This window comes from Parasteatoda tepidariorum, chromosome 5, assembly GCF_982258835.1.
Source record: "Parasteatoda tepidariorum strain Cologne lab strain chromosome 5, Ptep-v5.0, whole genome shotgun sequence".
NCBI lineage: Eukaryota > Metazoa > Arthropoda > Arachnida > Araneae > Theridiidae > Parasteatoda > Parasteatoda tepidariorum.
Window position 1 is genome coordinate 56,229,629 of NC_141759.1, and position 24,408 is coordinate 56,254,036.

Consider the following 24,408-nt stretch of genomic DNA (forward strand, 5'->3'; position numbering starts at 1 on the left):
TTAAAAAACATTTCGCTAAAAAATTGAAGAATTCTAAAAGAAATAAAAATAAACAACTTAAAAAATGAAAATGCTGTTGCCAGCCATAGAATTTTTTGAAAGTTAACTTAGCAACATAAATCAAAATGACATAGAAGCGCAACTAGATCAAAATTATGATACCTGAGCGCTTGACGTAACAAATCCTTCAATTCTATAAGTGTTGTATCGCCAAATGCCCAAATTAACAATTGTGTTCTTAAAGAAATTCTATAAAAAGTTTTATATGAAAAAAATTTATTCTACAACTGCTTCTTGAAGAACTTGGCTCATTAATTAAAAATATTGTTTTAATTTTACAGTACTAACTTTACTTCTACTTTCATTATTGCTATGACCCTCTTTCATTACATTTTACAACTTCATGCTAAATTTGAGGACTTTAAGTTGTTTTGTGATTGAATACTGACATTTAGAAATGTGTACATAAAAAAATAATATTTAGAGGTTAAGAGTTGCCACAGAAAAATTTGAATTGTTGACATTGAACTTAACAATGGAAACAATCGTTTTTATGAAAAATTGAATTGTATTGTTGACATCAAAACTTAAAATATTGTGTTTCAACTTAACAATACTACCTTAATTTATACTTTAGAATTGCCTCGGAGAAATTTGAATTGTTAGCAATGACTTAAACAAAAAGTTTTATTTTAACTGACAAATACTATATTATAATTTTAACTTTTTCTATGACTATACTCATTTTCTTACTCTTTTCTTTATTTTTTATACATTTTCTTTTTTTGTGATAAAATAAAAAACTTACAGTTGTTCCGCTTCTGAACACTGATGAAAACACAAAATGATGGGCTTCATCAACAATCAAAAATATATACATTTATTTTACAAATTCCATATTATTAAGGTGGCGCCCTTCAGAGAATTAAAAATACAAAATTATCTTCATCAAAGCCGATGCTTTACATCCGGCGTTCAGTGGCAGACTACTATTTCATATTGTTTTACAACACATGGCTTTAGCCCTCTGGTGGGAAAGACTTAAAAACAAAACTTACAACAGTTACTTTTCTCAACAACTGAAATTTAGAATAGTGTGATGAAACAAAATATGCGAACTGTTTGCAATTTCAAATTAATATTGAAATGTACAGGTTTAGAATTTTCTACAGTGAAAAGATTTCGGAACTTCAGTATTCAAAAAAGTATACAAAAACTAGACGTTAAGAACGTATCCAATGAACGAGCATTGGATTGCGAAGCAATCCGAAATGAACTGTGAAAGCAGTTCCGGTGGTTGGTGAGCGCCAGCGAGCAGAGGGCGAAGCCTTCTAGTAAATAAATAAGCAGAGTAGCCAACTACTAGACTTTTTGTGATACGCTTTATGAAGTAGTGAACAATCAAAAACTAAAGCTTTGAGAATTTTGAATTATTTCCTCATTGTTTTGAAAGCTTTATTACAAAAGAAGAGGAAGAAAATATTATGTTTTTTTTCCTATCATTCATATATAGTAGGTGCAGAGAAGCTAACTTTCTCCGGTCACTGGATAAATATTTTCGAGTTTCATTTCGTAAACCTTTTCGGGACAGGTAAGTTATAAATATATTCGTACATAATTAGAATCAGGATAGTAAAAAATAAAAAGCGGCAGCTTAAGTTTGGGCATAGCTAATTTGACAGTCTTATTTTTGCCTTCACCTTAAATCTAACACATCCAATCCTAGTCTGTTAAAAGTTAACTATACAATTTTTAATTCGAACTAGGCAGTGGTGAGTTAAATAAAGCAAACTATCATTACCCCGCCCACAAATAAACTGCTATTAAAATAGTTTGGCTTCCAGTTTTATCTTTTTTTACCCTATATATCTACATCACATCTGCCAACTCTTCCGGATTTTCCGGAAGATTTTATTTTTATATTTAAATTGGTAGTAAATATATACTGTTTTTTTTTTCTTTTATAAACTTAATTTTTAAATGATTTTGATCACCACTATTCTTACAAAAATTAAGCACATATATTAATATGCGTTACTATCATGGTTGTCAACTTAAGATTTTTCAAATACAAAGTATTTGTTTGCTTAAAATTGAAGTTTTAACTCCATTTTAATACCACTGGGAAAAATGATAATGGAAAGGATTAAAAGTTGGCAGCTAAATCCTGAGAAAGCAGATATGACTCACCCATTTCGAAGAGGTTAATGTTTGAGTCCTGGTTTAATAAAGTCTATTTATGGGGTTTTTACTCACCACTGCTACTAAATAATTCAAAAACTTATGTGATATGCCAAATTGTTACGCAGGGGCGTACGCAAGGGGGGGGGTTAGAGGTTTAACCCCCCCCCCCTTGAGCTCAGACAAAGTGAATTTACAAAATAATACAGACAAAAATAAAAAATTTAGTAGAAATTATGCGGGTTATTATTTTTTAAGACTATATATTTTTATTTGCCTTATGCCTACTTTTTTTTTCTCACGGTATTTCTCAGAATACTAATAAAACATTTACTATAATAGGGTTGTATTTTTGAAACCAAATTCACGTGATACTGTTACGGGCGAACCCCGATCACTGGTTCCTTTCTGACCTGCCAGTCGCGATAGTTTTCGAGACTGGCTGGCATTCGCGAGGTCTGGAATCCTAGACGTTCTGTCGTCTTTGAGACAATTCGAGAATTTTGTAGATGCGGTTAAAAAAAAATTATATGAAAGGGGGTTACATTTATTTTCGATTTTAGTCAGACTAAGAGTTATCTCTGCCGCTTGTCCTTCGGAGCTTGTTTCTAAATCTGTTTTGTTTTGGAGACTCTGTGCTAGTTGAAGTTATTCATTCCAGCTCGAAACTTTGAGATCGTAGCTTAGTGGATATTTCTGTGCCAATATATATGTATATATTTTTGCTGTTCTTGGATCTTTAGGATGTCTAAACGCAAGAATTTAACAATTTTTAATTACTTTGAGAAAAAATCACGACCTGAAATTAGTGAGGTGACAGCATCTAGTACCAATGTAAGTTTTTCTGTTGAACAGAAATGTGATACTTCCGTTGAAGAAAACGTTTCTAGCGTAACAGAATCTGATGAATGTGAAAGCGGCCCTCAAAGTGTTACTTCCCACCCATATGACATTGGACTTTTTTAGAAGATAATACATGCGAGGATAAAAAACTGGATATACTTAAAAATGTTTGGGAACCCAATCCAGCATTTGTTTTTCCTGAAAAAGGAAAAAGAAAATTGAAATTTCAGTACAAATGGCTTTATCGCTGGAAATGGCTTGCATATTCAGAGGTTAAGGGTGGTGCTTTTTGAAAATTTTGTGTACTTTTCGCCCCAAGTGGTGCCGGTTCTGGAAAGCAACCTTTAGGCCAACTGTGCAATGTAAAATTTGACAACTGTAAAAATGCTGTAGAGCGATTTTCTGAACACGAGAAATGTCTTTATCACAAAAAATCGATCGAAACTGCTGGGACATTAAACTATATTTTATTTGGAAAGATGAAACCTGTGGATGAACAAGTTGACAGTGCAGCCAGCAGAAGAAAATTAGAAAATAGAAAAAACATTACTCCAATCATTGAAACCATCCTATTTTGTGGAAATCAAGGTCTCGCTCTAAGAGGACATAAGGATTCGGGAATAATTGCTGAACAACCAGGTGAAGAGAACGACAGAAATTTTCGGGCATTGCTTCGTTTCCGGAGTAAGAACGATTCGACTCTTAAGAACATTTTAGAGTCAAGCAGAAAAAATGCTCAGTATACCAGCCCTCGATTTCAGAACGAAGTTATTGAGGCTTGCAATATTTTAATCCTGCAAAAACTAGTCAGCAAGATTAATGATGCAACTTGCTTTTCCATTCTTGCAGATGAAACAACTGATATTGCAGGTATAGAGCAATTATCGTTATGCGTTCGATATGTCGATAAAGAAAATTTTAACATCACCGAACAGTTTTTGCAATTCATTCCGGTGCATGACTTAACCGGAAAAGCAATAGCAACAACAATATTAGATCAATTACAGTCTAGGAAAGTTGATATAAAAAAGTTACGTGGACAGGGGTACGATGGTGCTGCATCAATGAGTGGAAAAATTAATGGTGTACAAGCCCACGTAAGAAGTATTGTCCCATCAGCACTCTATGTACAGTCCGCAAAAAAAAAAACGAATCACCCTGAATAACTTTCGTTCTAATGATCGGATTTTCACGAACTAAGTGTCAATCTTAATGGTTCCTGGGGGTGACCTCAAATATGTTAATTAATTAGTGCTAACTATTAATTAAGTTACGAAATCAGACACAAAAACGTACTTTCTCTGAATAAACATATAATTTTTTTTACATATTTGGAATCTAGACCCTTGAATTAGTGGGGGTAGACAAAATTTGAAAAAAATTGGGTGGTAAATTGGGCCACAATAAAGGTTTATATATTTGGCGATAGTCCAGAAAACCGCCAAAAAAAGTCGCCTGCGCAAATAAATATTTTAAGATAACCCATTGACTAATTCAAAAGAGGAGTGCTTAATTTTACTAGGTTGCTACGCAACCAAACTCTGATAGTAAAAAAATTGAAATAATGTTCAGTGATTGCTCGGAGGGGCTTAATTTATTGTTAATAGAAAATATCTCGAAGTTTCCAGGTCATAAACAATTTTTTTAGGGGATTTCTGTCCAAAAAGCAAAAAAAATATTATTTTAATCTCCTTTGAAAAGTAAATTTGAATCGATTTATAAATTATTTATGATAGTTTTTAGAATTTAAATACATGAACTTTTTATCTGATATTATTTAGATTACACTGTTTTTACTATATTTATTCGAGGATTTTATACTAAAATAAAATGAGCATAAACTTATTATAGCTATATACAAAATTTTAGGGATAATCATTTTTACAGTTTTAATCGAGTCTTCTAGGCAAGAAAGTTTGAAGAAAAAAAAAGTGCTTGAAAAATAAAATGTAGATTGTATAATAATTCTAATGCACATTCACAAGGCTTTCTATAATTTACGATATTTCTTTTTTCTATAACTCAAGGAATTGCTGAATGTTTAGTGGCATTTTAAAAAGATTGAAATATGTTATGTTTAAGAATAAGATATTGAAATAATATGTTGCAAATTGTAGGATTCATTGTTTAAAAAATCGCTTAATTCTACTTGATATTTAGGTTACATCGTTTCCTTTGGATAAAGATGATTAGCAAATAGCATCCTCATGTTTCGATACATTCTGAAACTTATACGTTCGCAAATTCACCATAAAATGTCGCACAGCATATTCTTCAATTACGATAAGCTACATTTACCACCAAATACTGCTACTATGGTTATTTCTGCTTTCTTATATCTGATGATCTCTTTTTAAACAGAGCTCGTAAGATCCTTAAGATACTGAAATGGGGGCACAAAACCTTAAGAGATAAAATATTTAATTTCATTAACTCAAAATATCTGGTGTCAAAATGTTAATTTTTAAGTTAAATATAACTTTTACAATATTGATGTTCTTACATTTTTAAAGATCACATGAATCCTGATAAAATATTAAAATGCATATGTTTACTTTAACTAGTGTAAAATCCTTATCAAAATAATGATCAAGATCCAAATGTAAAACAGTATAATTGACGATAAAAACTCAACTGGCTTCAAAACATATGAAGAGGGAAGTAAAAGTCGACATGTTTCGAGTTTTCAAATATAATCGCCCATTCTCAAGACTTGTCGGGCTTGGATAACTTGTGACTTTTATTATTGGACGCTCAAAGCATGTCTATTTTTATTATCATCTATTATTTTTTTAAATCAATAAAGTTTTTATATTTTCGATTCAGTTTCTTGGGATTATCCATTTAGTTACACAACATATTAAATTATTTCACATGATATTAAAATAAGTTTTACATATGTTATAGGCACAGGTTCTTAGATTGAAAAAATAATAATTCACTACTTTGTAAAAAAATTAATGCAGTAAAAAAATTTTTTTTTTCCTTTGCTGCAAGCCTTAACATTTTAGTTTAAGGTCATAAAAAAATTCCGTTTACAAATGAAATTTCAAAAGTCGAATGTGAAAATGGAATGTCCCCTAGTACCAGGAATCGAAATTAAATAGTAACAAGGACAACTTTTTCAAACAAGTTAGCGTTTCCGTCCTACTCGAAGTTGTTTGAAAAGGTATTTTTTATATATCGATTCCAAAGTTTATTCTACATATATTTCAGGGTATACTTTCGGAGTATTTCGATCGAGTTTATTTTTACACCCTTATTTGCTTAAAATTATTAAATAATTTACTTAAAATAAATTATTCAAGCTACATGATTTAATGCATTTATAGTATAATAATAAACGTAGCTTCCGACGCATATCCTTAACCTTAATACCGCTATTATTAAATAAATGGAATAAGCTTAGATAAATAATAAAAGTTAATTTTTCCCTCGTGTAATTTTCAAGGAATAATATGTTTCGATCAAACAGATTTCATTCTGGAAATTACGAAATAATTGAGTAGGTCCCTTGGAGCAATATCATTCTTATCCTCTTTTGACGAAATATAGGAAAAATTAGTTTTCACAGTTTCTGTAAAAAGTATGTTAGCCTACTTGCCACGTTTTTTTTTAAATTTTTTTTTATTAAAATAAGGTCGGAAATTGTGTATTGTGTGCACAGCTTCGGAATCCTTACAGATTTCAATTTTATTATTTCCTGAATAACAAAATAAGGCATTTTCCTGTACCTGATAACAAATTATACTACAATAATATCTTGGAAATCATGCTAAAGTAAAAAATTAAACTAAATAGTTTAGTATATTATCAGAAAAAAAATCTACTTGGTATCATAAAGAGTTAGAGATATAATGAAATAATTAGTGAATCACACGTGGTCAGATAATTAAAAATTTAATTTCACAACTAAGATAGTAGGACGACATTTAAGATACTGAGATATTTTAAGACACTAAAAAAATTCGCTACGTATTCCACAGCTTTTTATGTTCGGTATCTTTATCCTCTTTGTACTGACTTATAAAACATCAACACTATTTTAGACAATCTAAGTTGAAGTCACAAGAAACAAAAAAAAAAGACAATCAATAATTTATATTCTTTTTTCAAAAAAAAAATAGTATGCTAAACAAATAATCAGCTGTTTTGCATTAAATAATTTTAAACAGCTGAATGTTTTTAATTTCTTAACAAGGTTTTATTCTTAGCTAGCAGACAATAATTCTTTAAAAAAAAACTTGACTATAATTTGAAAAGGAAACCTAAATTAAGGAAAATCTAAATTAAAGTTCTAAAAAAATTATTAGTATATTAATGAAGAAATAATAAACGTAAAATGGAAAAGAATAAGAATTTTAAAATGTTAAAATTTTATTAAATAGTTGGCAAAATAGTTCTGCGATACACTTCCGGAAATTTCTTTTAAGATTAGGATGATATAGGGTAAACCAACAAATGAAGGAACATTTCATAGATATTTCTTAGAAATAAGATTTTAAACGTTTTAATTTAGATTGATTGGTAAGAGTAGCTTACTACCTAACAATAGGAAGTCCTCTATCAATGCATTTAGTTATCTGGTCTTTGAGTCTTCTCTGGAAAAAGTTTTGAATTTGTTAGTATCTGTTCAACGCCTTGTTTCTTTGACAAAATTATAAGGTCAGTGTTTGTTGTTTTCCGTTTAAACTACAATTAATTGCAAATAATAATGCTTTTTCTTTTCATTGTGAAAAAAAGAATTCAAAATATGGTCATTGAAGTTACGTTTTATTTATTTTAAGCATCATAACATAAGCAAGTACTGAGATTAGGGGGTGTTTATTAACTGGATTACAGAGCGATGAAAAACCAATGTATAAACAAGTGTTCCTTTACTGGGATTTTTTCAAGTTAATGAAAATAAAAGAAAAATTTTAATTTTCTTGTACCTTTAGTCATATTATAAATCAAAATTATGTTAAAAATAAAAAAAAACAACTTCTAACCAGTGAAGGAACAGGCATGTTCCTTCACTGAGAATAGATTTCCCAGTGAATGAATAGTATGTGTGAAATATGATTTTACTTGGATAATTAGTAGTTCAGCGACATAGAGGACTCCTAAAATTCAGTTAAATGTTGTATGAATAGTTCCTATAACTATTTCATTTAAATATGCAAATTTAATTTCTAAATTTATTTAAAGAATTATAATAATAATTTATTTATTATTTATCTTCATAAATGTAGTGATTAGTTATTACATCATACCTTAATAAACTATGTTTATTAACTAAATATAACAACTAAATATAATAATAAAAGCTTGAATGGAATCTTTGCAGGATTTTGTGCCAATAATTAGCTAAATTATTATCCTATTGCCGTCTTTAATGTCCTAACGGGAACTGGTAGGAAAAATCCATTTAAAGACAATTATCTAGGTGAAAAATGGGTGAAGTTTTTTTAAGGCGACATCCACCGATAACTCAGTGCAATGCGAAGATAATTTCAAAAGGCAAAACTTCCCTTTGAGAATAATATTCGAAATACTGGTTTTTAGAACTTCAGAGAATCTTTAGGAGGGAAGTAGCCCTGGCATCTTTTTATAAAGTGATTGCATTTACAATGCGAACGAAACAAGAGTTGAATACTGCCCTTAAACGGGAAAAATCTGCGGCCTTAAAAATTATAAGGATTTATATTCTAAAGTACCTAGGAAAGAAAAAGTACCTCCATTGGTAGTTTTTCCTTACAGAAGAATTCGTTGAGATATCTCAGAATCAGTCCCTGCTACATATTTCATTGGAAAAAGCTATTCATGAAATGAAACGATGACCACAGCAACATTTTACAAATATATTGCAAATGTTTCTACCCATGGCTAATTAAAAATGCAATGAAATTCCTAATTTTGCTTCTTCTGGATAGGTATAAATCTCATATCAATTTGAAACCGAGCAAGTTTTGTTCCTCAAAACAAATTTTCTGGTTTAGTTTTCTACGTAATTCTTGGAAATCTCGCTAGATCTTGAAAACAAAAGAATTGTAAAACAATATGTCTAGAAAATTTTACATCCATTTTTAAATAAGATTTGAGGCATCAACTGATGAAGTTAAAATGCTTTTATGAAATGCGATATTTTTCCATTCGATGTAGAAAACGTTGACTGTAACAAATGCATGCAAAACAGACCCCAAGAGTTAATGAGCAAGACAACTTATCAACAAAACACATGCTTTGAGAGTAATGATGCGCTATTTCTTCAGAAGCTTGAGAAGGAAATCTCACAAGTTATGTTGCAAATTTTTAAAGGAACATTGACAGAAAAGTTTAATCTCCCAAATATCCAATAGCCTGTGCTTTCTTCAATATTGAAGAATTTATTTCAAAACGAACAATTGCATAATCAAATTTTGGCTTTGAAGCTGAGACAACTAACATTAATAATGAAAGTATCTTGAAAACTGATTTCGAGATAAGTCTTCTTGAGGCATTGTTAGTTGCAAAAACAATTGGTTTTATAAGTAACTACTAGATATAAGTCAATGAGAGATGGGTTTTACTCAAACTTTGAAACTCCTTTTTCTCATTTATTATCCAGTGAGGAATTCTGGAAATGGAACTGGAAAATCAAAAGAAATTTCGGAGATACATTTACATTGGCCCATAATTTAGAAAAAAGAGGAAGGTTAAATCAAAAGAAAAAGAAAGAAATTACTCATGACGAAGAGAAAAAAAAATACTTAAAAAGATTTAAAAAAAAAGCTTAAAAATATGCGGAAAAGAGTAAACAAAAATATGATCGAATTATAATAATAATAAAAACATCATCGGATTACGCAATGATAAACATTCATAATTTAGAACGGACTATTAAACTGTGAGAAAGAAATGAAAAACATTTTTTTAAAATTATGTATTCAAACATATTTTACTTTCCATTCCATGACTGAAAAAAAAGTAATATTTTCCACATTAACTATGGTTATATGTCGTAATTCCAAGAAAAATATTGTTTTTTTTTATACATTTCTGTGGCTTATGGATTCCTAACGAGCATCAAACATTCTCAAAATTAAGTGTTCATTCACTGGAAAATTTAGTGTTTATTCACTGGTAAGAACTGTTCCTTCACTTGGTCATCTTACTACTTATTATTTAAACCACCAAAAGCTTAAAACAATATTATGTAAGTTATCTAACTTTTTTTTACATAATTTGCATTTAATAATAAATATGTCGACACCATCATTTAGCTAAAATTACAAATTTTGAAATTTTTATGAATTTTTTTTAAAGGCAAGCTAAGCTTAAGTGTTCCTTCATTGTTTAGTTTACCCTATAAGATGTTGAGAAATTTGCGATGTTGTGAGAGATGTTTAAAAATGTTGACTACGTATTTTTATTAATATTTATAAAATATATATTCAAGAAATTGATAAATATATTATTCCAAATCTATGCATACGTATGTATATTATTGAAATTGTATCAGTTATTGAAAAACAAAATAAGAAAAATAAAAAATAATCACATTAAATAAGCGCAATCTGGTGTATTCTATCAGAAGCACGCTTTTTAAAACTAGACATTTGTTGAATAAAGTGTTTTTTATTCAAAATTCATTGCTAAATTGGAAATAAATTATTAAATGACTAAAAAAGAAACATCGTATTTTATAGTGTGAAAGAAATAAAAATAAAAAGATTAGCAAACGATTATTAGCGAAAAAAATATGAATGAAATTTTACGCTACGCGCGCGAAGTCAAGTTCCTCCCAAGTTTATCACATTTTAATATTAATCGCCCCAATCAGTTATTTCTTTATTGTCGCCAAATTATTTTTTTAAAAATAATTAATTTTAATTTTTCTCAGCTTCTAATAAATAAAAACAGTTGAAACTTTAGATTTTTCAATTGAAAAATATGTAGATTAATATGGTATAAAAAAATTCATACCTTATAATTCAATATTTTTTCATCCTCACTTTAATTAAATAATAAAAAATAATAAATAATTATTAAAAATTATTTTTTGCATGAAATTAGCTTTGGGTAAATGAGTTTTATGAGTGGGTGCAATTTTTTTTGAATTGCTTCATTAGTTTTGAAAATATGACTGAAAACGCAAAAAGCGAAATTAACATTAAGGGGTACGAACTTTGAATTGCTCTCCTGACCAAACTATGGGGACCACATTTCCCAGATTGCGGCTACCCCCTATATTTTGAAGATAAGAAATCCAAATATGCAAAAAAAAGTGCATGTTTATTCAGAGAAAGTACGTTTTTGTGTCTGATTTCGTAACTTAATTAATAGTTAGCACTAATTAATTAGCATATTTGAGGTCACCCTTAGGAACCATTAAGATTGACACTTAGTATGTGAAAATCCGATCATTAGAACGAAAGTTATTCAGGGTGATTCGTTTTTTTTTTTGCGGACTGTACATTGCTCTGCTCATAGCCTCAATTTGGCTGTATCAAATGCATGCGAAATAACTGGCATTAGAAATTGCTTAGGGACAATTAAAACATTATACGACTTTTTAAATACGCCAAAAAGACAGTATGTCCTATCTTCAGCAATAGAGGAGATGGAAACCAGCTCTAAGAGGGAGAAAATTAAACAGCTATGTGCAACCCGTTGGATGGAAAGATACGACTCAGTAACCGCTGTGGTGGAACTTTTCGAGCCTATCGCCGAAACACTACAAAAAATATCAGAATGGAAGGATACGGAATCAGTTACCCAGGCTAATTCTTTACTGTGCACAGTATCTAATTGCCAGTTCGTAATATCTCTTTTGTGCATTTACAAAGTTTTCACCATAACAATCCATCTCTGTAGATACCTACAAAAAACAAGCATAGATTTGATAGAGGCAGTGAGTCTTGCAGAAGATGTCATTAAAGATCTAAAATTAATGCGTGAAAATGCCACTGAAACATTCTCTGAAATATTCAGCTCTTCTTCTCTTATGCTAACAAGCATTGGATCTTCCACTTCCATGCAAATCCCTAGAATAACAGGAAGACAGAAAAATCGCGATAATTTTCCCTCATCGACACCGGAAACATATTTCAGAGTTAGTGTTTTTATTCCATTTATAGAAAATTTTATAACACAATTAAACTTAAGATTTGTATCGCATCGTGATATTTTGAAAGGATTTCAGTGTCTTCTACCTGCCGATCCTTTCATTTGCCAACCTTCAAACATTTTGGATACCTGTAAGCCTTAAGTCTGAACTAAAACTCTGGTATAAAAGATTAAAAAGGATTAGTGAAGACGGAGGTAGTGTTCCAAAAACTGCGGCGGATGCTCTTGGAATGTGCAATAAAGATATAACACCAAACATTTTCAAACTCCTAGAAATATTGGTCGTTCTACCTGTTTCAACGAGTGCAAACGAAAGATCCTTTTCGACTTTGAGCCGTTTGAAGACGTATTTACGCAACTCAACGGGAAATAATAGAATGAATGGATTGGCGCTCTTAAGCATTCATAGAAAATTTACCCCAGCTGTCGAAGACATTTTAAACGAACTTGCAAAAAAACCCCGTCGTTTGGATATTACAGTATAAATCAATAAATTTTTAGCGTGTTTGTATACTGGTTTAATTCCCTATTTGTTGGTAAGTCATTTTTTAGTTAAATTCATTGGTTTTCTATGGAATATTCACATTTATATGGTTATTATTTAAGTAGCTGTTACAGTATGAGTAGTTTTTTCTGGCTTGATTTATTCCTACTTTTTAATAAAAATAAAATATTTTACCTCTTATAATAAAAAAAATTATATTCTTAAACTTAAAAAATAAAAACAAAATTTAACTAAACAATGTTGTCGAAATAAAAAGTCAAAATTGTCTAGCTGTCTAAATTAGGGAAGTAATAGTGCTTTATTACATACTCGAATTTCTTTTAGTAATTTCTGAAAATTATGAACCCCCCCCCCTTGAAAAAATTCTGCGTACGCCACTGTTGTTACGGCTACATACCTGCCAACGTTTAATCCCTTCCATTATGATTTTTCCCAGTGGTAGTAAAATAGAATTAAAATTTCAATTTGAATAAACATCAGCTGACAACCATAATAGTAAACGTATATTAATGTATATGCTTAATTTTTTTAAGAATAGTGGTGATCAAAATCATTTAAAAATTAAGTTTATAAAAGAAAATATAGTATATATTTACTACCACATTAAATATAAAAATAAAAGTTTACTCCAAATGCGTAAAAGTTGGCAGGAATGCGGTTATCCCGTGTTAAGCCTTTCGAAAAGTGGCCAAATTAATCAAAAATCTGCAAATTTTTGCTTGTAGTTTTCTAAAGCTTTAAAATATTTTGTTGAATCCGAAGAGTTATTGGTGGATGTGAGAAATAACTTTAAGACACTAAATAAAGGATTATGCATTAAATCATAAAATTTGCTATTTCAAGAAAAGTGTTCCCACAAAGCGTAGAAAGTTGGTCAGTAATTGCATCTTCTACGGATTCTTTGTAGTTTCAGAAGATATTTTTTAGTGGTTGAAAGGGTAATGTATTTATATTTTAATAAATTAGAATTTTATCTACCTCTAAACACAAGTAATTTAAACAGATCTATGTAGAAGTTCGGTTGTATAGACGAATGCTTAAATTTTTAAGCTCTTATAAAAATAAATTTTAAGGAAAATGTCCGTTTGTTCAACAACAAAAAAAATTCTGCTTTAGTTTACTACCACTGAAAAAAAAAGAAAAAAGAATTCACAACAACCTCAAATTATTCACTTCAAATACTCAAATTATTCAAAGAAAGTCACTTGTGATAAAGAGTTGGGTACCTGGGCCAAACTATACATTAGCCCAACGCACACCAGACAACTTTTCGCTCTTCTAAGAAGCTTTTACTTAGTGGTTATAAATTGAGATTTAAATTGACATTGAATGCAGACTTTTCATTACTATTTAGATCACTTATCGAAACAAGTATTGATGAGTGACAGATCTTTATGCGTAGCTGCTAACCTTTACGGGTATTGTTAAAGAGTTTCTATTTAAAGTGGTAGGCAAATTTTTGTTCTCCCATTGAAATCTTTACTTCCTAATTTCATTTAAATTAATTTTGACCATCTCATTTTAAATTATAATTAAATGTATATTTACAGAGATGGCAACTGCTCCGGACACGCCAAAATAATTTTAAAAAAAAAACGGTAAATACCTGCAAAGTAAATTTTTCAAATGTTTGATTATATTTGCTTGCTTTTTAAAACGTATAGCATTACACAAATATTCGTTCGTTCGTTGTAGTGGAACTGGGCGTCTGAGGCCTTACGGCCCTTTTCCCATTCATCCTGAAATTGAACTAAGAAACATACATGACAAAATTTTTACACAAATATTATGAAGTGGTGAATGATATAAACTCACGAAATATTTTGAAATAGTGGTAGATAAAAATCTACTAAATAGAATTTATTAAACCAAAAATCACATTTGATAAACTACCACTTTAAGGCATATATTTGTTGCCCGGAACAAGTTGGCATCTCTGTATATATATATAATCACATAGTATATTATTAAATCCATTGTTACAGCATTATTGTAACGTATTTTTTATTTGTAAACAAAGCTGCCCGATGTGTGGATGCTGGATGCTGGATATTGGGGTTATCTCGGCGTTTGGCGCGAAGCGCCACTAACCGATTCATCGATTCTGTTTTGTTGTATTCTGGGAGGTCCTATATATCTTTGAAGTTGTAGTATGTTGTAACAACAAGTCAAGTCCTTAAGGAGTAAATCTTTAGTTTTGAAGGGAAAATCATCTTTGGATTGGGGAGATCCCCTTGAGTAGAGTTGTATGATAAAGTTAATAGTATTTTGATAGTATGCAGTCTGAGCATAAAAAGGCGGTAATTGGGCTGAAATTCGAATTATCACTGATTATATCAATATCGAACAATTTATTGAAATCCGATGTGGTGCATGTCTTTGCGTCGCTGTAAAATTTTGTGGTCAATTTAGCTATAAAGCAATTGATATCATCAATGTTTAAGTCTTTTCTGAGCAATCTATTGCTAATCGCCCTTGGGGCGCCAGTCATTGTGCGTAAAAATTTACCTTCAGTTGTAGATAGCTTCTTTTTTAGGTTGTTGCTTATGGTAGTGAGGGCTGGGCAAGCATACGTAAGAATTGGTCGAATCGCTTGTATATAGATAGTTCTTTTATTTGCTAGATCAAGCTTTGAATTCTTATGCAGGAGGACTTTTAGCGCAAAAAACGCTCCTCTGGCTCTTTTGATTATGGCCCGATGTGTGGAATACCACATATAATATATATAACATAAAATTATTTATTTGTAGTGGTAAAAAAAATTAGTTCAATTTTTTTTAGCAAAGTATTATTATATTATCTTTGCTACTACCCAGGCCTGAAAGAGAGACGGAAAAGAGAAAACACTGGTAGAAAAACTATTTCAGTAATAGTTAATTTTCGGGGGGAGTATAACTCTATTCTTAACAATAAACAATTCACTGCTATGAATTTATTCTCGGGGAAGATGCTATTCATTATCTAAATTGCGTCCGTTAAAAGAATTTGGTAGTTATGGATACTTTACTATTCCCGAAAAAAAGCGAAAAATGAAATTTATTTGGTACCAGTTTTTACTCTTTTCCATCTTGATTAATAATGAACTTTCAGTCCAGCTACTACCTAAAAAAAATGTTGCCTAAAATAACGAAAATTAGTAGCAATATTCATATAAATGACGGTAAAAAAATGAACTTTTGCCGTACTGACAATATTGTCTAGTTGCAATTGCATGTTAAAACTGCTTCGTGAATTCTGTCAAGTAGACGTAATTTTTTGTAAGGAAAATAAATAATTTCTTATCTAAAAACATGCAGTAATTTTTTTAAACTTCAGTTCTGCTTTCCTCTATTAAACACAGCATGTCACGACCAAAAAAATAATTCTTTTTAATACTGTAAAAAATGTGATAGCGTATTGTTGTCCTATTCCCTAACTTCATCTTATTTTTTCACGTAAGAGGAAGTTAATAAATTAAAAATTTTAAGAACGAAAATTATAATTGTATTTATATCTACTGCTTATTTTATCTATAGCATGTACAGCACGTCATTTGGGCTTTTTTTTAGCGTGAATAAACTTCGAAAATAGAAAAAGTTAAAAAGAGCCTCTTTATATATAAGAGGTTAACGCTATTTTAAAACTATTATTTTTACTTTTAGGACATAAAAAAGGGATTTCTGTTGTTTAAGTAATAATAAGGCAATATTTTTTTTCAGAGACAAGAAGATGACAGAGATTTTTTTGCTGTGAACGACGATGGGAACTATGATGCTGATACTACTGTTGATCTCACTCAAACTTGGAAGGTAAGATTATGTTTTTTTTAATGCTTGAATTAAACTATAAAACTCGGTGAAGCATGAGAACGGAGCTAATTTTAAATTTTTTCTTTGAATTACTTTATTTTTAAATCCATAACTTCCAAAAAAAAAATTACTTATGAAAGACCCAAAAATTTGTTTTAAAAATAAATGCATCTTATAAATATTCTAGAAATAATTGTATTTTTTCCTTGTTATAGAATAATAATATATTTTAAAGCAAATTGCTCATAATTTTCATTGAATTTCAAAACTAATTTTAAAATTATATTTGTAATATTAATCAATCTGCAACATTAATTAATATATAAATCAATTTTTTTTAAATTTCGGCACTTAAAATTCCATTAAAAAAATTCATGAAATTAAATAGATGATGGTTGTTAATTGAAGCATGCATTATTTCTAAATTTTTTAAAAAAATTATAAGAAATATTCTTTAATATCCTTTTTCTTTGATTTAATATTCTTTAATTTAATTTTGTTTAATTTAATATTCTTCAATTTTAAATTAGTATTCCAAAGAGATAGTTCTGGCTTATAAACATTCTTATAGATTATTAATTTTAAGACTATTTAGAAGAAACATTCTTTAATCTTTAAGAAATATTCCAAAGATATAATTTGGCTTTTAAATATTCTTATAAATTATTAATTTTAAGACTATTTATAAAAATATTCTTTCATTTATAAGAAATAAACGAACGAGTAAATAGAAGTGAACAAACCTTTAGGCTAGTTTTGAAGCTTAGCTCTTTTAGAAAATCTTATCAGTTTATATAAGAGTTAAGAAATGAAGTGATCAGAATTGACATGTTAAATACACTAATTCCTATGACTTCCAACTTGTATATTCATTGAGAAATATTTTACAAAATGATAATTAATGTTTAAAGTAGGAAGAATCAATGGTAATGATACAGGTTTCCAGTAGGTCTTTAAAAAATATGATGGTGGAATCGAACTCCAATAAGTTCGATCATTTAACTTATTTGCATAGTTACCATTTTTTGCAATTTCTGTTTAAAATTATTTGCAGTGGTAGTGATAGAACAAATGTTTTAACAATTGTAATAGGTATACTATTTTAATAGGACATCAAAACTAGGACATTAATATATTTATATAAATTATTATATGCTACGCTTTTTGCAACAAATCTTATAGAAAGATGGACCAAAAACTATAGCTTTCAGAAATTTTGGTAACATTGCCAGAGCCTTAATAGCTTTCACTATTGGAGAACTGGGACAATGTAGTGTTTGATATGAATTTTTAAATCTTTAACGTTCAGTGATGTCAAAACTCCCGGATCAAGCATTGGTACAAATTAACCTTCCTGGAGGACCCTTCGATGGAACTAGCCCGCATTTGCGTTATATGAAGAGGAAAACCATAAAAATTTCCCACGGTAAGCCCGTCGAATACCGCCTACCATTGATGATGTTTTACGTCAGCTGTGAGGTCGGTGCGATCCGGGAGCAGAATATGTATCAACCAGCCTCCGTTTGGATTCGAACGTTAGTTTCCTCTTTTAGAAGCAAGCGCTCTCTCTTCTGAGCCACCGTGACTCTCAGCTAGCATTTCTCCGTTTGGATTCGAACGTTAGTTTCCTCTTTTAGAAGCAAGCGCTCTCTCTTCTGAGCCACCGTGACTCTCAGCTGAGCATTTCTCCGTTTGGATTCGAATGTTAGTTTCCTCTTTTAGAAGCAAGCGCTCTCTCTTCTGAGCCACCGTGACTCTCAGCTGAGCATTTCTCCGTTTGGATTCGAACGTTAGTTTCCTCTTTTAGAAGCAAGCGCTCTCTCTTCTGAGCCACCGTGACTCTCAGCTGAGCATTTCTCCGTTTGGATTCGAATGTTAGTTTCCTCTTTTAGAAGCAAGCGCTCTCTCTTCTGAGCCACCGTGACTCTCAGCTGAGCATTTCTTTTACTTTTTTTATATTATAACCGATGTTCAACAACCGACCTAACTTTGTGTTTACGGCTGCCAATGTTCAACTCCGTAGCCTTTTAATTTATTTTGAACCCATTCCAGAAGACGAGAGAACTTCCGGATCAAGTATTAGGAGAAATTTCCCTGCGTGGAGGACTTTTTGATGGAACTAACCCGCATTTGCGTTACATAGAGTGAAAAACCACGAAAAAATTCCACTGTTAATCTGACGGCAAAGGGACTCTAACCCATGATCCGTCTACCACTGAGGATATTTCACGTCAGCACTGCGATCGGTGCGAGCCAGGTGCGGAATTCGTACCAACCAGTCATCTTTGGGGTTCAAACCCAGTTCACCTTATTGATAGGCGAGAGCACTGAGACAGCTATGCATTTGAACACATTAACCCTTTCGAGGCCGGTGAATCATACAGACATTCTAAGGGTGGAGACAATCTGGGTAAGAAAGATAGGGTTCCCACGACCTGGACAAAATAAATTAGTAATAGTTAAGATTTTTCAAAACTACTGAAGAATACTTAAATTTAGCTTTCATTTGAGAATTACGAAATTATTCCTAAGGTATTTTTTTTGCCCCTATGTAGATTTCCGTTAAATTAAAATCTTATTGGTAACTTAAAATATCTAGATTTATCTCATTTCTGCTACCACTTTTAAAAATTTTAGACAGATAAAACTCATAGCAAACTCTTTCTTTTGCAGTTTATTTGTGGGTGGGGTGATAATAGTTTTGAGTAGGACTGGGCTATAAATCGATATATCGCGACATATCGATTTAACGCCTACATCGGCAAACCGATACAGCAACTTTCATTCCAAGCGATACATCAGAAATCTGATTTAAGCCGTCGAGTGAAGAAGACGATATAACGATATAGCGATACACGCAAGGACTTTCTCTTACGTTCCGATGCCAACTCGCGCTGTGGAAGATGATATTGTTTCGTTATGTTGAGACGGCCTTGACTGATGAGCGGTAGAATCAGAATCACTTTTGAGACCTTATATCGTTATATCACATGTTCGTTTTCGCACCTTCGCGATTTGAAATCGTTTCTTGTAGATTATTTTCAATGGGATTAACTTCGTGATCGCCGTCGTAACCTTGTTCTGAACGCAATCTATTATTGAAAAGAATTTATAAAGAAAAGTTACTTCATTAATTAGGTAAGTTTTTTATTTATTTTCTGACAAAACTTTTTTTATATTTTTAAATGTGAAAATTATCGGAAATCTAATTTAAGGCACCCATAAGGAATTAAATTACAAAGTAAATAAATTTGTTAGGTTATTTTTTTACTTTCTTTTAATTTATTAAAAACCTTTCGGATAAAACTTCTAATAATTTAATGGGCTTCTATTACTTATTTTAAATTTATAAATCTTGAGTTGTTTTTATTTTTAGAAATAAAGTTAAAACAAAACTTTTTTTTTGGACATAAACTTTATTTGTTCAAAAGAATTTGAAAAGTTTGCGAATTTCATTCATTTCTTTTTTTTTTAATCAATTACTACTTCGTTTTATTAGAGAGTAAAATCATTATTTTTTTTTAATTTTCGTTTTATATTATTAGTTAATTAGCTAAATATATTACCGAATATCACAATTCTTTTGTTTTTATTTTTAAGAATTTAATTAAGAAACTTTGCCTTACTTTGTTTTTCGTTCATAATTCGGTCATTATTTAATTTAATTTAATTATTTATATGAAATAATAATAAAAATAGTGTTTAAGAAGCATTTTTTTTCTAAAATTTATTTAGCTCTTTGTTTTAAGCATACAAATAATTTTTTAACGAACTTATTTTTTAAATTTTGTTCCTATGCTGTTAGGTAAATATATTGATAAATTTCACTTTTATTTATTTTTTTATTTTTAAACTAAGAAATCTTTTGTTATTTGCGTGATCATTTTTAGAAAATATAACAAAACTTGTGTTTACTTCTTCATTAAGAATTTGAACATTACGATCGAACTTAATAATTCTGTAATTATTTACGCATAATAGTACAAGCAAATATTGATTTGTTAAAAAAAGTTTCTTTTTTTTAAAAAAAGAAAATATTTTTAACACTTTGTTTTAAGTGTATAATGAATTTCTTAACAAACTTTTTTTTTAATTTTTTAAATTTTCTATCAATAATTTCAGCTAGATATCTTTATAAAATTCCCTTTTTATTTTTAAACTGAGAAATCTTTCAGAGAACGAAAATTTTAAGAAATTATTACAAATCTTATGTTTACTTTTTAGTTTAAAATTCGAACATTTTTAATTTTAAACTTCGGCTTTTAGTCAATCTAACTTTTATTTTAATTAAAATATATTTTGAAATTTTAAAATCAGCTTTTGTTTAATAACAATTTTTTTTTCATTAAGGGTGTTTTAGGGGTTAACTTAAATTAAGACTGCTTATACCTTATAAACGATAAAGAAGTGCAAATATTTCATTCTGTATCTACACACATTTTTTCAATAAATATTTTAAGTAAGATTTGTACATCTTAGTCAATTTATTTAATATCTTTCTTTAGCAAAACATATATATTTTCAAATTTATAAATTGATTTAAATCAATATGCGTATGAAGTCTTGATAGAAATCTGACTTTCTGTGCCTTAAAGTAAATGAAATTCAAAAATACTATATCGCGATACATCGCTATATCGCGATGCAAAACTGACGATATATCACGATATATAATTTCTAATATCGCCCAGTCCTAGTTTTGAGTTAGATTTTTAGTTTCTGATTTATTTAATTCACCAAAATTTAGTTCGAAATAAAAATATATAGTAATGTTTTGAATTACTATATTGATTGGAAAGGTTAAAACTAAAATAAAAGCAACATAAAAGCAACTCAGAGGAATTAACTATACCCACATTTAAACTACTTCTTCATATCTGATTGTTTTTTTTTTTTTATCCTTATTCTGATATTTCACAAATACATTTATGACTTGTCCATTCCGAAGAGATAAATTTCTGACGAAGCTGTTTCAAAATATTGATTGCTTGATGATCCTTGGAGGTGCATTTAATTTAATTTTTCAAACTGCTCACTCTTTCTAACAGCAATGTTTTCAGTTTCACTTTCCTCAGTAATGATTCTTTAGATTTCGATGACGTTTTTTCCCCTCATTTAAATATTAATTCTTCAGATACCTTCAATTTTCGGGATATTTTGCGGTTGGAAAATATTTTAGCATTCAAGAGGTCCTTCATTTCAGCTTTTTTACATGGTGAAATGTCGGCCTTTTTTTTTTTACCTATGCAGTGAAAGTGTTCCAATTGATTATTTATACACTGCTTGCAAAATAAACAAATAACTGCGTAGTATGAAACTGCAAAAAAAAATAAATACAGCGCATGAAGTCACAGAAACGCGTCCGCTACTGACGCCTCCTATAACTGAAAGCCTCCACACGGTTTTTTATAGGTAGTCCGATCAGACCACTGTAATGGATATCCACTTTCCGAACGAGTCATTTAATACAAAATCTAGTAAAAATAAGAAAGTGGTAGTAAATATATGACTAAAAATTTGTTTTATTTATGAATATTATTGGTTTGCTTTATTCACTTGTCAACCACTACAGATTCAATTCTCAAATATATATGAGGAATTTCTCTCAATTACTTTTATAAAAGGTTTTGGGTTCATGCGCACAACTGGTTCACTTTTCAAATAGTCTGCTCGGACTACTTAGAAAAGACCGTGTGGAGGCTTTTTGATGTAGGAAGTGATGACTCAAACCGGTTTGAACTTGTTAACGTTCGTGTATCAATGGTTATGCATTGTAATGCAATACGTTAAAAATAAATACAAATAGGAAATTTACTAAAAAATCTCCACGCTAAAAACATATTACATGTATGTCTAAATATAAAAGTATTGCATATAAACTCGTGCAAAGCATGTAATTATTAAAAAAACTACAGTGTTTCTAATAGTTTGTCCAGTGAATGTATATACACTTGTCTGCTCCTCTGAAAATAGCATTAAAAAGTTATTACCTTAGCTTAGCATAATGCATCATAAACTGTGATATATTATGGCTTTCTTTCTATTACTTTATATCTTTAAATTGCATAAAAACTGCAACTTGTAGAGAAACACAGGTTGCAGATTTGAAATCAGCTTCGCGAAAATATAGATTATCCGTAAAAAACTCGATTGTAACAAAAAACAGAGAGAAATTTATTTCCCAGCGTTTATTGTGCTTTCGTAAAGTTATTTTAAATTTTGAAATAATATTTCTTGTATCAGTTAAACTACCAATTTATATTTTAGAAAACTTTATTTATAAAAAAATGATATGTTTAAATTTTAATGAAATATAACACAATTTTATTAAATTTATATAAATAGCCACTGATAAGAATGGTGGTTATGATAAATAAAAAGTAACTGATATTTTATCAGACTTAACGTAGTGGACGGATAGAGTCTGATTATCTGAACTAGATTAGAGCCGTGACCCGAAATTTAGCTACCAAACTAAAATGAAAACGTTATGCAGAGACTTTAAATGAAAGATTAGTACGGATTCGCCGTGGTTTATAATTTTTTTAGTAGTAATTGAACAAAAGTAGAAATTTTTTGAAACGAATAAATATTTTTTTTAAAAATACTAGAACTTAAGCATTTGTCTATATAACTTTATAGTATCTATTTAAATTGCTTGTGTCAATTGGTGGACAAATAATTTCTTTAATTCTAATTTAAATTCTGATTTATTAAAATATTAGGTCAACCGGAAATTTCGCTCTGCGAAAGTGCACGCCTCCTTACGCAAAGGATTCTTTTGTAAAAGAAGGTGACAAAGTATTTATCCTTTAACTCTAGTATATGATGTATCTTTTTTAGCTGATGGTAATATTCTAGCTAAAAAAGTTTCAAGCTCAAAAGAGCATGTGCATACATATTCAAAACAAGGCAGTACATCTGGCAGATGCATTTGAGGATAAATGTCCGACCACTTTTTTTTAATAAAGAAATCTTAGCATTCTTGTATAATAAATTTATGTATTTGCGCGTACAGAATTTTCCGGTAGATCTAATATAAATGCATTACCCTTGCAACCTCTTGAAAAAATATCTTTATGAAACTAAGGAGAAACCGTAGTCTTGGAGATTCTGGCTGTAAATGAACGTCATCAAGTCATTGCCTATGTGGAAAAATAAGCTGTTGAACATTAAAAAACTAACTTTTTTTGGTGTTCAAAAACATTAGTTCCTCATACGGAAGCATACCCTCCAACTGCTATGGAATTTCCGTAGTTTCAGAAATCTTCTTTTCTGACTGTAGCAAAATTAATGTCTTAATATTAAAAAAAATATTAATTTTAGCGTAACTTGTCCACTATTACTTATAAAAGTTCTGATAAAAGTTTCATGAGAGATCCATTTGCTTTAAAAATTTCTACTTTGGTTCGCTACCACTAGAAAGAATTATTTTCAAAATCCTCATAAGTTGTAGGGTATGCGGAAGTATGCCCTTATTAATTTATTTTCTTAACACTAGGTTTACGGAACGCGTCATTTTGACGCATTTCGAGTTTTGTAAGGAAAATTGCAAAATCCGTTAAAATTTTTATTTTATCTCTTGTAATGACTTTTACCCATTGATCGAGGTAAGTATATATTGATGTCTATTTTCTTCAAAAGCGTTGAAACATTGAAAGTCTTTTTGTGGTATACCTATCTCTACGAATATGCGTCAATTTGACGCGATCGTAATTTAGATAAAATTTTGAGTAAACATGCAAGCATCACATCAATTAAAAATAGGAATGTACCGACAATACTTCGATGCGTTGTCCGATATCGTTATCTCAAATGAAAAAAGCGATAAACAACTGTTGCCGATAAGCAATAATTGAAAGAACAAATGCAGAATATCAGTAAATAACCACTAAGTTAATTTAGTAGCGAAATAAAGTAGCGAATTATATAATCCTACGAATTGTTTAGAATTAGTGGTGGTTAAAAATCTACTAAATTGAGTTTATTAAATATGTATTC

The 24,408-nt window shown here is 29.9% G+C and overlaps 2 protein-coding genes across 2 annotated transcripts in view; one reads left to right on the plus strand and one right to left on the minus strand.

Moving 5' to 3' along the window:
• LOC107449950 (uncharacterized) overlaps positions 1–24,408 on the minus strand; it is a 273,510-nt gene that overhangs the window by 180,878 nt on the left and 68,224 nt on the right. The window lies entirely within an intron of this gene.
• LOC107447942 (aldo-keto reductase family 1 member A1) overlaps positions 1–24,408 on the plus strand; it is a 57,133-nt gene that overhangs the window by 10,417 nt on the left and 22,308 nt on the right. Inside the window, exon 4 of the mRNA XM_071185047.2 lies at positions 16,318–16,407. Within this exon, the coding sequence (XP_071041148.2) occupies positions 16,318–16,407 (90 nt within the window). The remainder of the gene's footprint in view (positions 1–16,317; positions 16,408–24,408) is intronic.